The sequence below is a fragment of the Scyliorhinus canicula genome, chromosome 15 (assembly GCF_902713615.1).
Source record: "Scyliorhinus canicula chromosome 15, sScyCan1.1, whole genome shotgun sequence".
Lineage (NCBI taxonomy): Eukaryota > Metazoa > Chordata > Chondrichthyes > Carcharhiniformes > Scyliorhinidae > Scyliorhinus > Scyliorhinus canicula.
Window position 1 is genome coordinate 74,724,922 of NC_052160.1, and position 17,034 is coordinate 74,741,955.

At 46.0% G+C, this 17,034-nt stretch overlaps 1 protein-coding gene across 2 annotated transcripts in view; it reads right to left on the minus strand.

The window, feature by feature from the left end:
* Positions 1 to 17,034, minus strand: part of LOC119978090 (katanin-interacting protein) — a 307,079-nt gene that overhangs the window by 199,755 nt on the left and 90,290 nt on the right. For both annotated transcript variants that reach the window (XM_038819487.1, XM_038819488.1), the window contains exons 5-6: positions 12,897 to 13,006; positions 2,385 to 2,516 (exon numbers count right to left, since the gene is read on the minus strand). In XM_038819487.1, coding sequence (XP_038675415.1) covers positions 2,385 to 2,516; positions 12,897 to 13,006 — 242 coding nt within the window. The remainder of the gene's footprint in view (positions 1 to 2,384; positions 2,517 to 12,896; positions 13,007 to 17,034) is intronic.

Sequence of the window (17,034 nt, forward strand, 5' to 3'; positions counted from 1 at the left end):
CCCTCCCCCCCCCTCCCCCACCCCCCCTCCCCCCCCACCCTTCCCACCCCCCCTCCCCCCCCACCCTTCCCCACCCCCCCTCCCCACCCTCCCCCCACCCTTCCCCCCCCCCCCCCCCCCCCCCCCCCCCCCTTCAGCAGGCATCCTCTCTCTACTCTCTGCCCTTCAACAGCCCACCATTCCCCCTGCCCTCCAACAGGCCTCCTCTCATCCCCCACTCCAACAGGCCCCCTGTCCCCCACCCCTCCCGCCCTCCAAAAGGCCTCCTCTCTCCCCCCCGTACTCCAACAGGCCTCCTCACACCCCCCCCCCCCCCCCCCCGCTCTCCAACAGGCCTCCTCTTCCCCCCCCCACCGCCCTCCAACAGGCCTCCTCTCTCTCCCCCGCCCTCCAACAGGCCTCCACTCCCCCACCCCCCAAAGGCCTCCTCTTCCCCCACCCCCCACACCCTCCAGCAGGCCCCCCCTTACAGGCCTCCAATTCCCCCGCCTACCAACAGGCCTCCATTCCCAGCCCCGGCCTCCAACAGGCTTCCATTCCCCCTCGCCCACCAATAGGCCTCCATTCCCCCTCCCCGCCCTCCAACAGGCCACCATTCACCCATGCCCTCCAACAAGCCTCCATTGCCCCCCACCCTCCATTCCCACCCTGCCCTCCAACAGGCCTCCATTCGCCCCTGCCCACCAACATGCCTCCATTCCACCCCACCCTCCATTACCCCCTGCCCTCTAACAGGCCTCCATTTGGCCCCTGCCCACCAACAGGCCTCCATTCCGCCCCCGCCCTCCAACAGGCCACCATTCACCCCTGCCCCCCAACACGCCTCCATTCTCCCCCCACCGCCCGCCAACAGGCCCCCTTTCCCCCCCCCCGCCCGCCAACAGGCCCCCATTCCCCCCCCCCCGCCCGCCAACAGGTCTCCATTCCCCCCCCCGCCCGCCAACAGGCCTCCATTCCCCCCCCCGCCCGCCAACAGGCCTCCATTCCCCCCCGCCCGCCAACAGGCCTCCATTCCCCCCCCCCCCGTCCGCCAACAGGCCTCCATTCCCCCCCCCGCCAACAGGCCTCCATTCCCCCCCACCAACAGGCCTCCATTCCCCCCCCCCCGCCCGCCAACAGGCCTCCATTTCCCCCCACCCCCCCGTCTGCCAACAGGCCTCCATTCCCCCCCCCCCCCCGGCCCGCCAACAGGCCTCCATTCCCCCCCCGCCTGCCAACAGGCCTCCATTCCCCCCCCGCCCGCCAACAGGCCTCCATTCCCCCTCCCCCCGCCCGCCAACTGGCCTCCATTCACCCCCACCCCGGCAACAGGCCTCCATTCCCCCCCGGCCGCCAACAGGCCTCCATTCCCCCCCCCCTCCCCGCCCGCCAACAGGCCTCCATTTACCCACATCAAAGTTTGATGTCACATACCAGCCTACTCAAGAACAGCTTCTGCCCAACTGCCATCAGACTTTTGAATGGACCTACCTCATGCTAAGTTGATCTTTTCTCTACACCCCAGCACACCCTAGCTATGACTGTAACATTACATTCTACAGTCTTTTTACCTCCCTTATGTACAGTTTGTGTTGTCTGCACAGTATGAAGAAACAATACTTTTCACTATTAAGGGCAGCACGGTAGCATGGTGGTTAGCATAAATGCTTCACAGCTCCAGGGTCCCAGGTTCAGTTCCCGGCTGGGTCACTGTCTGTGCGGAGCCTGCACGTCCTCCCCGTGTGTGCGTGGGTTTCCTCCGGGTACTCCGGTTTCCACCCACAGTCCAAAGATGTGCGGGTTAGGTGGATTGGCCATGCTAAATTGCCCTTAGTGTCCTAAAAAATAATTAGGTTAATGAGGGGGGGTTGTTGGGTTACTGGTATAGGGTGGATACGTTGACTTGAGTAGGGTGATCATTGCTCGGCACAACATCGAGGGCCGAAGGGCCTGTTCTTTGCTGTACTGTTCTATGTTCTATACTAATACATGTGACAATAATAAATCAAATCAAATACCTTGGCCCACTCCCCCTATCTATCCCCGTAACCCCACCTAACCTACATATTTTTGGCCACAATTTAGCATAGCCAATCCACTTAACTTGCACATCTTTGGTCCACGGCAGGAAACCGGAACACCTGGAGGAAACCCACACAGACTCGGGGAAAATGTGCCAACTCCACTCAGACAGTCACACAAGGCTAGAATCAAACTCAAGTCCCTGGAACTGTGAGGCAGCAGTGTTAACCACTGTGACACCCATTCTATGTCATGTCTAAATAAATTTACAACCTGCTGGATTATGATCACTCTGCAAGGAAATCCAGTGGAGGAGTTCAAAAATTCACTGCCCAAGTGAAGATGTTTAAAACCATACTATGATAGGCAATACATAAAGTTACCTGAGAGCAATTACATGGTATATCCTCCGTCTCCATGTTCACACTTTCGTAAGCTTCAAAATCGTCAGAGTAATTGACAGGTGGACCAAGGTGCAACTGCACTCCTTTCTCTGTTTTAATATGGACTGAACTCTGTAATGAAATACAAGTGTTATATTTATCAGAACTTAACATACCTTAACATATATGGAACATGATAAAGCATTACAGTCCTCACTTAATACTTCTGATTGCAGACCCCAGTCTGAGTGGCACGGAACATGGCAACCTACAATCTTTATCTGTCAGAATTCAGTAGTTCTGACATTATAGACATCCACATATCCACATATTGATGTTGGGTTACGGGTATAGGGTGGATACGTGGGTTTGAGTAGGGTGATCATTGCTCGGCACAACATTGAGGGCCGAAGGGCCTGTTCTGTGCTGTACTGTTCTATGTTCTATGTTATGTTAAAATTGCACATTTCTAAATCTTGAATTAAAACTCGAGACAGAGACAAAGGGCAGAAAACACTTCCTGACAATACCTTTGTAATTGATGCTCAAGCTAGTCAAGATGTTTTTCGGCCAATAATGCAATGCCTGACGACACTGGGCATCAGGGTCTCACATCAAAAAGTTGCTGAAGCTTATTCATGCCAAATTTATGCTGCATAAAGCTAACTAAGAGATAATGTCCAAGTAATTTAGGCCCATGTTTCATTATGTGGAGGAGGCAAGATGCAACTGGTCAGACAACGCCAGCGCCAGGGAGCTGGGTTCAAATCCAACCTCCGGTGACTGTCTGAGTGGAGTTTGCCCATTCTGCCTCGGGTGCTCTGGTTTCCTCCCACAATCCAAAGATTGTGCAGATTAGGTGGATTGGCCATGCTAAATTGCCATCAAGTGTCTAATGGTTGGGTAACTCCATTACATTGGGTAACAGGGATAAGGCTGGAGATTGGACCTAGGTAGCGTGCTCTTTCGGTGGGTTGTTGCAGACTTGATGGGCCGAATGGCCTCCTTCTAGGCTGTAGGAATCCTGTGGATTCTATGGAGATGCTTCCTTATTTGAATGAGCACTTCAAAAGAGAATCGCAAATTGAGTTAAAGCTTTCCTTTTTTCCTTCTGGGTGGCATTTCTTAATACGCCCACATTTCAGGTAAACTGTCAAAATTTAAATCAGTCAAAGAAGTCATTTGTGCCCCTCAAAAAAATGTTGGCACTTTAAAAGCAATTAATAGTACCCAACATTCCAGCCCTCTGGGTACTCGTGTCTCAGGAGCGTCATTAATTATTTGAGCGAGTTGACCTTGTATTATCTGTTTTGTACACATTCAAGCAGAGGACAACTAAAAAAATTTAGATTAATTTAACGCTCCTTTGCATTGCAAAAAATAACTCATTGTCTCATGACATCTCAACCAAACTTTCCTTAAATAGCATGCTGCTTTATGTGCTTCTTAGACACAATCTGGCTTGACGAAAATCCATAACTGAAAATTTATAACAGATAAGTGTTTAGCGAGTTGGTCACACCACACGTGAAAGTTACTGAGGGAGATAGAAAATGGGTGACCAAAAGACAGAGCAAGAGTAGGAAGGCAGTGCAGGTGTCCCCTGCGGTCATCTCCCTGCAAAACAGATATACCGCTTTGGATACTGTTGGGGGAGATGGCTCACCAGGGGAAGGCAGCAGCAAGGTTCATGGCCCCGTGGCTGGCTCTGCTGCACAGCAGGGCAGGAAGAAAAATGGCAGGGCTATTGTGATAGGGGACTCAATCGTAAGGGGAAGAGACAGGCGGTTCTGCGGACGTAATCGAGACTCCAGGATGGTGTATTGCCGCCCTGGTGCAAGGGTGCACATAGGCACCAACGATATAGGTAAAAAACGGGACGAGATCCTACAAGCTGAATTCAGGGAGTTAGGAGTTAAACTAAAAAGTAGGACCCCAAAGGTAGTAATCTCATGATTGCTACCAGTGCCATGAGCTAGTCAGAGTAGGAATGTCAGGATAGATAGGATGAATGCGTGGCTCGAGAGATGGTGCAAGAGGGAGGGATTCAAATTCCTGGGGCATTGGAACCAGTTCTGGGGGAGGAGGGACCAGTTCAAACTGGACGGTCTGCATCTAGGCAGGACTGGAACCGATGTCCTAGGGCGGGCGTTTGCTAGAGCTGTTGGTGAGGCTTTAAACTAATGTGGCAGGGGGATGGGAACCAATGCAGGAAGTTGGAAGGTAGTAAAACAGGGACAGAAGCAAAATGAAGTAAGGGGGAAAGAGTAAGGCAGAGAAGCCATTGTCAAAAATCAAAAAGGGCGACAGTGACTGAGGGGAGCTCAGTGAATAGGCCCAGTAATACTAAAAGGAATAAAACTGGAAGTAAAAACATTAATGGTAATCGACGCGGCAGGTTGTTACATGAAGATATGGGTTCAACGACAAGGAAAATTAGGAGAAAGGTTAAGAGCAAATGTAACTTAGGAGAGGTTACTGATCGAGGTGTTAAGATTCAAAACAGAGGTAAAAAAGCCAACATAAGTGTACTTTACCTGAATGCTCATAGTATTCGGAATAAGGTAAATGAGTTGATGGCGCAAATTATCGTGAATGACTATGATTTAGTGGCCATTACTGAAACATGGTTAAAGGATGGTCACGATTGGGAGTTAAATATCCAAGGGTATCAAACTATTTGGAAAGACAGAGTGGATGGTAAGGGAGGTGGTGTAACTCTGTTATTTAAGGATGATATCCGGGCAATAGTAAGGGATGACATCGGTGCTATGGAGGATAAGGTGAATCTATTTGGGTGGAAATCAGGAATAGCAAGGCGAAAATGTCACTGATAGGAGTAGTCTATAGGCCACCAAATAGCAACATTATGGTGCGGCAGGCAATAAACAAAGAAATAACGGATCCATGTAGAAATGGTACAGCAGTTATAATAAGGGATTTTAATCTACATGTTAATTGATTCAACCAGGTCAGTCAAGGCAGCATTGAGGAGGAGCTTATAGAATGTATCCGCGATAGTTTCCGAAAACAGAATGTAATGGAACCTACAAGCGGTCCTAGATCTTGTCCTGTGCAATGAGACAGGATTGATTCATGATCGTATAGTTAGGGATCCTCTCGGAAGGAGCAATCACAATATGGGGGAATTTAAAATACAGATGGAGGGTGAGAAGGTAAAATCAAATACTCGTGCTTTGTGCTTGAACAAAGGAGATTACAATGGGATGAGAGAAGAACTAGCTAAAGTAGACTGGGAGCAAAGACTTTATGGTGGAACAGTTGAGGAACAGTGGAGAACCTTCCAAGCGATTTTTCACAGTGCTCAGCAAAGGTTTATACCAACAAAAAGGAAGGACGGTAGAAAGAGGGAAAATCGACCGTGGATATCTAAGGAAATAAGGGAGAGTATCAAATTGAAGGAAAAAGCATACAAAGTAACAAAGATTAGTGGGAGACTAGAGGACTAGGAAATCTTTAAGGGGCAACAGAAAACTATTAAAAGAAGCAATAAAGAGTCAGATAGATTATGAGAGTAAACTTGCTCAGAATATAAAAACAGACAGTAAAGGTTTCTACAAATATATAAAACAAAAGAGTGGCAAAAGTAAATATTGGTCCTTTAGAGGATGAGAAGGGAGTTTTAATAATGGGAGATGAGGAAATGGCTGAGGAACTGAACAGGTTTTTTGGGTCGATCTTCACAGTGGAAGACATAAATAACATGCCAGTGACTGATAGAAATGGGGCTATGACAGGTGAGGACCTTGAGAGGATTGTTATCACTAATGAGGTAGTGATGGGCAAGCTAATGGGGCTAAAGATAGACAAGTCTCCTGGCCCTGATGGAATGCATCCCAGAGTGCTAAAAGAGATGGCTTGGGAAATTGCAAATGCACGAGTGATAATTTACCAAAATTCACTTGACTCTGGGGTAGTCCCGGCGGATTGGAAATTAGCAAACGTGACAAGGAGGTAGGCAGAAAGCGGGTAATTATAGGCCAGTGAGCTTAACTTCGATAGTAGGGAAGATGCTGGAATCTATCATCAAGAAACAGCGAGGCATCTGAATAGAAATTGTCCCATTGGGCAGACGCAGCATGGGTTCATAAAGGGCAGGTCGTGCCTAACTAATGTAGTGGAATTTTTTTAGGACATTACCAGAGCGGTAGATAACGGGGAGCCAATGGATGTGGTATATCTGGATTTCCAGAAAGCCTTTGACAAGGTGCTACACAAAAGGTTGCTGCATCAGATAACGATGCATGGCATTAAGGGTAAAATAGTAGCATGGATCGAGGATTGGTTAATTAATAGAAAGCAAAGAGTGGGGATTAATGGGTGTTTCTCTTGTTGGCAATCAGTAGCTAGTGGTGTTCCTCAGGGATCAGTGTTGGGCCCACAATTGTTCACAATTTACATAGATGATTTGGAATTAGGGACCAAGGGCAATGTGTCCAAGTTTGCAGACGACACTAAGATGAGTGGTAAAGCAATAAGTGCAGAGGATACTGGAAGTCTGCAGAGGGATTTGGATAGGTTAAGTGAATGGGCTAGGGTCTGGCAGATGGAATACAATGTTCACAAATGGGAGGTTACCCATTTCGGTAGGAATAACAGAAAACGGGATTATTATTTAATTGACAAAATATTAAAACATGCTGCTGTGCCGAGAGACCTGGGTGTGCTAGTGCATGAGTCACAGAAGGTTGGTTTACAAGTGCAACAGGTGATTAAGAAGGCAAATGGAATTTTGTCCTTCATTGCTAGAGGGATGGAGTTTAAGACTAGGGAGGTTATGCTGCAATTGCGTAAGGTGTTAGTGAGGCCACACCTGGAGTATTGTGTTCAGGTTTGGTCTCCTTACTTGAGAAAGGACGCACTGGCACTGGAGGGTGTGCAGAGGACATTCACTAGGTTAATCCGAGAGCTGAAGGGGATGGATTAAGAGGAGGCTGAGTAGACTGGGCCTGTACTTGTTGGAATTTAGAAGGATGAGGGTGGATCTTATATAAACATATAAAATTATGAAGGGAATAGATAGGATAGATGCGGGCAGGTTGTTTCCACTGGCGGGTGAAAGCAGAACTGGGGGGCATAGCCTCAAAATAAGGGAAAGTAGATTGAGGACTGAGTTAGGAGGAACTTCTTCACCCAAAGGGTTGTGAATCTATGGAATTCCTTGCCCAGTGAAGCAGTAGAGGCTCCTTCATTAAATGTTTTTAAGATAAAGATAGATAGTTTTTTGAAGAATAAAGGAATATAGGGTTATGGTGTTCGGGCCGGAAAGTGGAGTTGAGTCCACAAAAGATCAGCCATGATCTCATTGAATGGCGGAGCAGGCTCGAGGGGCCAGAAGGCCTACTCCTGCTCCTAGTTCTTATAACAACAGCAATGTGATAATTTCTGAAAAACTAATTTTCTACTGTAATTCAAGAAGAAACAATAATATAAAAAGTGTAATTTTAAGCTGATCTTAAGTAATTTACAAACTGAGCAAAAACTAATGCTGCAGTTATACTCGAATTTCTGCTTGTTGGGATATCGTGAAAGCATCCCTGACGACATCAAACATTCCCGCCGACTCATCGGTGTTCCTGGCTTGTCACCAACTAAAATGGGGAAGGTTCATTTGAGAAGGGACCGAACACATCAAGAGACTTCCTCAGGGGCAAACAGAGGCAAAGTCAAGGAAGTCGAGAGAGCACACAAACCTCCAAACACCTCCTTTGTCAGACTTAACTGCACCTGCCCCACACGTTGCAGAGTCTGCAGATTCTTCATTGGACTTTTTGGTCCTCTCAGAAACCATCAAAACAGAGTGGAAGCAAGTCATCCTAGATCCCAAGGGACTGCTGATGAGAGGATAATTTACATACTCAGAGGCATTCACAAATGGCAATAACCTATTTATATTGCCGACCAATAAACTGTACTGACCGTCAGGAAGAGGTGCTGATCAATAAATCCAACTTGGATTGGATTGGTTTATTGTCACATGTACCGAGGTACAGTGAAAAGTATTTTTCTGCAAGCAGCTCAACAGATCATTCAGTACATGGAAGAAAAGGGAATTAAACAAAATTCAAGAAAATACGTGAGAATACATAATAGGGCAACAAAAGATATACAATGTTGTGTTGTTACTCGTGTCTTAATAAAGCTCGTAGTCTCAAATGTGGAGAAGATGCTTTATTGTGAGTTCGTTCTCTCTTCAGAGCTGTTTCCTAAGGTTACCTTCAGTGTTCCTAGCTGGCGTGTGCGTTGTATCTGTGTTGCTCCAAGTTCTGCCCTTAGTGAAGTGTGTCCTCACTTCCTGTCCCCGTCTATTTATATGGCTCTCCCGTGCCCCCTCTAGTGTTTGCTCAGTTGTATTGCATCTAGTTAACTTGTGATCACCACATCCCCCTTTTTCTCTTTACATATTTTCTGTACATCGTTAAAGAAAATTGTACATCCTTTCCCGGTGTATTTATAGCTCTCCCTCTGGTGTTTGCTCAGTTGTTTTGTATCTAGTAAATCTACGATCACCACATCCCCCTTTTTCTCTTTACATATTTGCTGTACATCGTTAAAGAAAATTATAGAAAACAGTTACTTATGATATGCGTATCTATACAGGTGATGGTGCTATTGCATACTGTACAAAGCCAATGTAGTTATATGTCCAATCTCAATAAAAACATTTATGAGTCCAAACTTGATGAATTTGTTCAGAGCTTTTTTTCTTTTTGTTGTTGATGACGTGGTGATATTGATATTGCAAGTCCGCTGTGAATGTTGTTGGTGTTCCTTGTTATTTTAAGTACCCAATGCATCATCCCGAGGTGTTTGCATGGTCACCTCACTGATGTTGACTGGCATGGCCTTTTTTCTGTGCTTGTGGTGTTGATTTATTGTCTCATCCGCCTTGGATGCTGGTGTGCTTGCTCGTTCTGGAGCAGACGTGAGTTTGTGCGATTCGTTGTCATCCCATGACATGTTTGTAGTCTTGTCATCGTTTTGCAGTGTGCTGTGGCATTGTCCTTCATGTGCCGAGTAGTACCATTGCGTACAAGTCGTTGTTTCATTGCTGTTGTTTCTGTCGTTCCTGTTTTTGTTGTTTTCGTTGCCGTACTTGTTGCTGTTTTTGTCGTTTCTGTCTTTGGTGTTGGCACTGTCGTTGTTCCTGACTTTGTTGTTTTCGTTGCCGTTCGTGTTGCTGTTTTTGTCGTTTCTGTCTTTGGTATTGTCGCTATCTTTGTTCCTGACTTTGTTGTTTTCGTTGCCGTTCTTGTTGTTTCTGTCTCTGTCGTTGTCGCTATCTTTGTGCCTGACTTTGGTGTTTGTCTTGTCGCGCTTCATGTTGCCTTTGTTCTTTCTGTTGTCGTTCTCGTTTCTGCTGTGCTTCTTGCTATTGTTGTTGGTCTTGTCGCGTTTCATGTTGCTTTTGTTCTTGCTGTTGTTTGTCCCGTTTCTGCTGTGCTTTTTTTGACTTTTGTTTTTCTTGTTATACTCTATTCGTGTCCCGAGTGGATAATTTGAGTCATTGAGCATTTCGTCTCGAGAGTGGTGCGAATGATCTGATGTTGCATCGGTGCAGGTGACATCAATCATTTGTGGAGAATTGGATTCCTCATCTTTGCTTTCTCGGTGCGCCTCTTCCGGAGTCAAATTCTTCTCGATTTCATTTGACGCGGTGTCTCTGGATTCTTGGCGCTCCTCTTCTGGAGTCAAAACCTCCATGATTTCAGTTGACGTGGTGTCTGTGGACTCCTGGCGCTCCTCTTCTGGAGTCCAAATCTGCATGATTTCAGTTGACGTGGTATCTCCGGACTCTTGGTGCTCCGCTTCTGGAGTTGAAATCTTCATGATTTCCGTTGATGTTATCTCACTGGACTCCAGGTGCTCCTCTTCTGGAGTCAAAATCTGCATGGTTTCTTCTGGCTTGGTCTCTCTGGACTCCAGGTGCTCCTCTTCTGGAGTCAGAATCTGCATGGTTTCTTTTGGCTTGGTCTCTCTGGACTCCAGGTGCTCCTCTTCTGGAGTCAAAATCTGCATGTTTTCTTTCGGCATCGTCGCTCTGGACTGTTGGGTGGCCCGACTCTGTGCTTCTGTACAGACAAGCTGAGAACTGTCAGTCTCGCTGTGATCCTGTACGTCGAGTGCGATCACCTTGTTACTGTTCTCGCATGCAGTGGGTAGAGGTGCATTGTCTTCTTCTTGTTCATGTGAGCTTGTTAGACTTTCATAGTCTGCTTGTGGTTGCTCAGATACTGCGGGTTTACCTGCATGGTCTTGTTCATGCATGGTGTTCGCCAGGGAGTGTTTGCTTGCATCCCTTTTGGAGTCTTTCATTACTCGCACTGTGGAGCCTGTCATCGCTCGCTCTGTGGAGTCTTCCTGTGCTCTCTGTGTGGCGTCGTCTTCGTCTTGGGTATTGCTGTCATCCAATGTATCGACGAGCTGCCATGGCCTCATGGTGTTGGATTCATCTACCATGAGTAGAGTCGTGTTGAGCTTTGCAACGGTGTCGCTGATGCTGTGATCAGCATGTCCAAATAACTCCTCCATGTCTGAGTAGTATTCTTTGATACCCATTGCATCTTCGTTGGCTTCTTCTACCACGAGTTGATTCGTGTTGAACTTTGCGACCGTGTCGCTGATGCTGTGAGAAGCATATCCGACTGACTCAGCTGTGTCTGAGTAGTATTCTTCGAAAAACAAATCATCCTTTGTTGTTTCGGAATTCTTTTTGTTCTCTTCACTTTGGGTGGTGCAGACTGCTTTTTTCAGGGTGTTGTGCAAGTTGTTTTTAACTGTTGGTGTAAGTTCAGGCGTTTTTCTGTGTTCTGAGGCAAGAAAGTTTGTGTTTACCACTTTAAGTGTCTTATTTTCAATTTTCGGGCATTTCCCTTTTAAGTGGGCGTGGTCGGGATGCTCAGACGTCATGACGTCACGCGCAGGAATGCATTGCGCATGCGCAAATCGGCCTTCCTCCTTCACTGTGCGGTTTTGTTTCCATTGCGCATGCGCGGCGTGCGCATGCGCATTACGATCTGCGACCAAAACTTCTTTTGACTGCGCATGCGCGGCTTGCGCATGCGCATCACGATCGGCACCGCGATCTTTTTTAAACTGCGCATGCGCGGCTTCCGGTTCCGGCGCATGCGCAGATACAATTTGTAGTTCTTTGCTTACCGGAGACTGCAAAATGTGCTCCAACGCCATTTTTTGCCTTTTTTCGCGGATTTCAGCAATTTTTCTGTCCCACCAGGACCGGTCTTCCAAAATTCGTAAGTTATCTTCTCTTCCCGATTTGGACAGGGTTTCAGTGTTTTGGCTTTGAGAACTTCTTTTTATTTCTTCTTTTTGATCTGTACTTTTCATTCGCGATTTCTTGCTCTTTTCGTGATTTTTTAAGTTTTGCATCACTCAGTCTCTGTGCAGTTTGGACTCTGAGTATGTCTTGCTGTTCAAATTTCTCACAGTACTCTTCAAATTTGTTTAGTAACGTTTGTAAGCTGTTTCTGTCTTCATCTTTTGAGTATTTAAATCCATTATACACTTTCCTATTTACAGGCCCTGCGGTGAGAATTGCTATTTTAGTGTTGTCGGAGGCGTCTGGTATTCCATTTGCTACAAGATGAATATCAAACATTTGTTTAAAGCGTTTCCAGATACCTCTTACATTGCCAGTCAGGTCCAGTTGTTCTGGGTATTCAAGCCACATCCTCGCATTAGCGATGTCTTCCTGAGTCAAATGTCCAGTAGGAGATTTCCATGCCATTTTGAGCTTTCTGTATCTGCCACTGAGTTGTCCTGTAGTAAGCGTCTGAAGCCACTCCTGGGTACCATGTGTTGTTACTCGTGTCTTAATAAAGCTCGTAGTCTCAAATGTGGAGAAGATGCTTTATTGTGAGTTCGTTCTCTCTTCAGAGCTGTTTCCTAAGGTTACCTTCAGTGTTCCTAGCTGGCGTGTGTGTTGTATCTGTGTTGCTCCAAGTTCTGCCCTTAGTGAAGTGTGTCCTCACTTCCTGTCCCCGTCTATTTATATGGCTCTCCCGTGCCCCCTCTAGTGTTTGCTCAGTTGTATTGCATCTAGTTAACTTGTGATCACCACAAATGTAACTACATAAGCATTGGCATCGGACGAAGCATACAGGGTGTAGTGTTAATGAGGTCAGTCAATAAGAGGGTCATTTAGGAGTCTGGTGACAGTGGGGAAGAAGCTGTTTTTGAATCTGTTCCCCTTCCCCTGAAGCACTTTTTATTTTAACATGACAGAATGCTTGCATTATTCATCCAACCAGAGCAGTGCAGGGTCGTGTCTCAAGGGGATAGGTGGAAAGAGGGACTGACACACTGCTCTTTTCCACAGTCAGACCAGGACTCCATTCTAGAACTTTGTCAGTTTCACGTTACCATAAAATGAAACTTGAGCAATGCAGAAGAGGCAGGTAGACACTGGCTTCAAGGTTCCTGTGGATGGAAAAGACTTTTCCAACTTGTTTAATCACAATTTGACCTTACCTGCACCCAACCCTTACGATGAACTTTGCTTGGTGCAGTTTGGGTTCTTCGTTTTGTGACATCAAATTCTTGTAGCTCTTCAAAATACAAAGTTGGTCTTGCGGCAGAATCTGAAATTAATTTTGCATACATAATTTTAATGGGCCCAACATAAACAAAGCTTCATTCATAAAATATGAAGCAAGCAATTTAGCAGGATAATAAAAGTAATAAGATCGAATAAAACTGTGGGTGGTGACTTTTTAAAAATTGGAATTAAATGGTATTCCCCGCTGCCCATGCAAGAAACTTGCAAGAAGATGGAATTAGAACAAAGAACAAGAAATGTACAGACAGGAACAGGCCCTTCGGCCCTCCAAGCCTGCGTCGACCATCCTGCCCGTCTAAACTAAAATCTTTTACATTTCCGGGGTCCGGATCCCATTATTCCCATCCTATTCATGTATTTGTCAAGATGCCCCTTAAACATCACTATCGTCCCTGCTTCCACCACCTCCTCCGGCAGCGAGTTCCAGGAACCCACTACCCACTGTGTAAAAGTTGCCACGTACATCTCCTCTAAACCTTGCCCCTCGCACCTTAAATCTATGCCCCCTGAGTGATTGACCCCTCTAACCAAGGGAAAAGTCTCTGACTATCCACCTTGTCTATGCCCCTCAGAATTTTGTAGACCTCCATCAGGTCGCCCCTCAACCTCCGTCGTTCCAGTGAGAACAAACCAAGTTTATTCAACCTCTCCTCAGAGCTAATCAACCTCTCCTCATAGCTGAAATTATGTTTTAAAAAGCTTTAAAAGCTGGCAGGAGCCAATTACCTCATCCCCATGGATGAATTCAAATTGTAATAAGAAAGCAGGTGAGAATCGGGTGCGAGAATGGCTATTCTTCGCAAATTTCAGCTAAGCCACACCACCGTGTTTTGCATCATGTCCTGGAGCATCAAATGAGCATCATTGCCTCCCTCTGGTGCCCCAGGTATCTTGTGCCCCAGGAAATGCAGTTAGAAATCCTTGTCAATTTTAATTTCTCCAAAGCTTTATCAAGCTTATTCTAGCAATCTCTCCGAACTATCTCTCCCAGCTTTCCAAATTTAGAGTGCTGGTGGTTTCCTGACCCTTCACTCCACTATATGAAGCTATTTAACCAGTCAACTGGGCATTCTATCTCAAACTCTCTTCCCCTTACCTCATCACTTTCCGCGTTTTCTAAAGCCCCTTCAAAAACATCTGCAGACCACTCACTGAAATCTCTCAACTCTTGCTTGATGTCTACTTTATTGCCCCCAATTAAAGTGATAGATAGTTAGAGCACAGAAGGGCCCTCTGGTAGATAAGGAACCATCCAGTTTCCAGTTGGGGCAGCACGCAGCACAGTGGTTAGCACAGGTGCTTCACAGCACCAGCGTCCCAGGCTCGATTCCAGGCTTGGATCACTGGCTGTGCGGAGCCTGCACGTTCTCCCCGTGTCTGCGTGGGTTTCCTCCGGGAGTTCCCGTTTCCTCAGGCATTCCAAAGATATGCAGGTTAGGTGGATTCGCTATTATAAATTGCCCCCAAGTGTCCAAAAAAAGTTACGTGGGGTTTACGGGGAGAGTGTGGAGGTGTGGGGATAGGGCTTAGGTAGGGTGCTCATTCCAAGGGTCGGTGCAGACTCAATGGGCTGAATGGCCTCCTTCTGCACTGTAAATTCTATGACTCTCATTTTCTGATTCACAATCCATTGCCTTGTAGGCTGTGGCACTTGCAAGTCCATTGAGAAGTACTTCTTAAATGTTAGGAGGGTTTCTGTTTCAATCATTTGTTCAGGCTGAGTATTTCAGATCACCAATCCCTACCCTATCTAAATAACTAAATTTAATCATTTAAATTTTGTCTCACCTTAGCTTCCTCTGATCCAAATAAAACAGCACCAGTCTATCCAATCTCTCTTTATCACAAATTCTCCAGCCATGAATCCCCTTTGTAGTGCAATAACACCTATCCAAGAGTGCAGTGACCAGAACTACCAGCAGTACTCCAGCTTTGGCCTAACTAGTGTTTCATACAGTTCCAACATAAACTCCAGCATTTGCCAATAAAGGCAAATATCCCATATACCTTCTTGATTACTTTATTTATCATCTAGCCACCTTCAGGGATCTGTGGACATACACCCTCTTTTCTTCTGCACTTCTTGGTATTCTTTATTATGTATTCCTTTGCCTGTAAACAGTCAGTCACAAAAATACCCAATGCCCATTACCCTTTACTTCCTACCTCTGAACCTATTTTAGATCCTTGTCACTTTGCTTTGGATCCCATGGGCTATTACTTTTGTGGCCAGTCTGCCATGTTGCAACTTTATCAAAATCCATGCTAAAATCCATATAGACTACAGCAAATACACTACCCTCATCGACCTTCCTAGTTACCTCTTCAAATAAATTCAATCATCTAAGTCAGACATGACCTTCTCTTAAATTCATATTGAGTGCATTAATTAATCTAATCCCATATTTTACGAAATGAAGATTTATCCCTCCCCTCAGCTATATTTCCAGTAATTTCCCCACCACCAAAGCTAGGCAGACTGGTCTGTAATTACTCATTCTATTCCTTTCTCCTTTTGAAATAATATGCAATGTTAACTGCCCTCCAGTCCCCTGCCACCATCCCTGTAGCCAGAGACTTGGACAATGAGGGTCAGAGTCACCACTATTTCTTCACTTGCTTCACTTAAGCAGGCTGGGATACATTTCATATGGGGATTTCTCCACTTTTCAAAGATGTTAAATCCATTGATACTTCCTAAATTTCCAAATAAAATCAAATTGGGCTGCAATAAATTCCAGGACGCCATTAATAAAATTGCAAAATTGGCAAATGAATTTCAACAGATATATGTGAGGTAGAACATTTTGGTAGGAAGAATAGGGAGGTCTTGGTGGGTTTAAAATTCATTTTACTGGATGAGAGCACTGGGTAGACCAGCATTTATTGTCCATCCCTAGTTGCCCTTAAGAAGGTGGTGGTGAGCTGCCTTCTTGAGCTGCAGTAGTCCATGTGGTGCAGGTACCCACAGTGCTGTTAGAGAGTTCCAGAATTTTGACCCAGCAACAGTGAAGGAATGATGATATATTTCCAAGTCAGGATGGTGAGTGGCTTGGAGGGAGGAACCTTCCTGCAGTGCATCTTGTTGATCGTACACACTACCACTGTTCGTCGATGGTGGTGGGATTGAATATTTAATAATAATAATCTTTATTTGTGTTACAAATAGGCTTACATTAACGCTGCAAATAAATTACTGTGAAAATCCCCTAGTCTCCACACTCCGGCGCTTGCTCTGGTACACCGAGGGAGAATTCAGAATGTCCAATTTACCCAACAGGCACGTCTTTCAGGACTTGCAGGAGGAAACTGGAGCACCCGGAGCAAACCCACGCAGATACGGGGAGAGCGTGCAGACTCCGCACAGACAATGACCTAAGCCAGGAATCTAACCCGGGTTCTCAGCGCTGTGAAACAACTGTACTAACCACTGTGGCTAACTGTGTCATCCCTGGAAGGAGTAACAATCAAGCGGGCTGCTTTGTTCTGGGCGGTGTCAAGTTTCTTCAGTGTTGTAGAGGAATAATTGGATCTCGGAATACAATTACATTTATCACTAAATGTTGCAGTAAAGATTAGCAAGACCACGAAAAAAGCAAATTGATCACTCGGCTTTATTTCTAGAGGACAGAATCGATAAGTAGGGAAGTTATGGTAATGTGTACAGCTTCCATTCTGGTCACCTATTATAAAAAGGATATAAAGGCACTGGAAAAGGTACATAACAGATTCACAAGGAGTACACCATAAATGAATGGGCATACATATCAGGAAAGAAGAGGCTGAGAAATTGCCTAATTGAGGCAATTAGGGGCCTCACGGTAGCATGGTGGTTAGCATCAATGCTTCACAGCTCCAGGGTCCCAGGTTCGATTCCCGGCTGGGTCACTGTCTGTGTGGAGTCTGCACATCCTCCCCGTGTGTGCGTGGGTTTCCTCCGGGTGCTCCGGTTTCCTCCCACAGTCCAAAGATGTGCGGGTTAGGTGGATTGGCCATGCTAAATTGCCCGTAGTGTAAGGTTAATGGGGGGATTGTTGGGTTACGGGTATA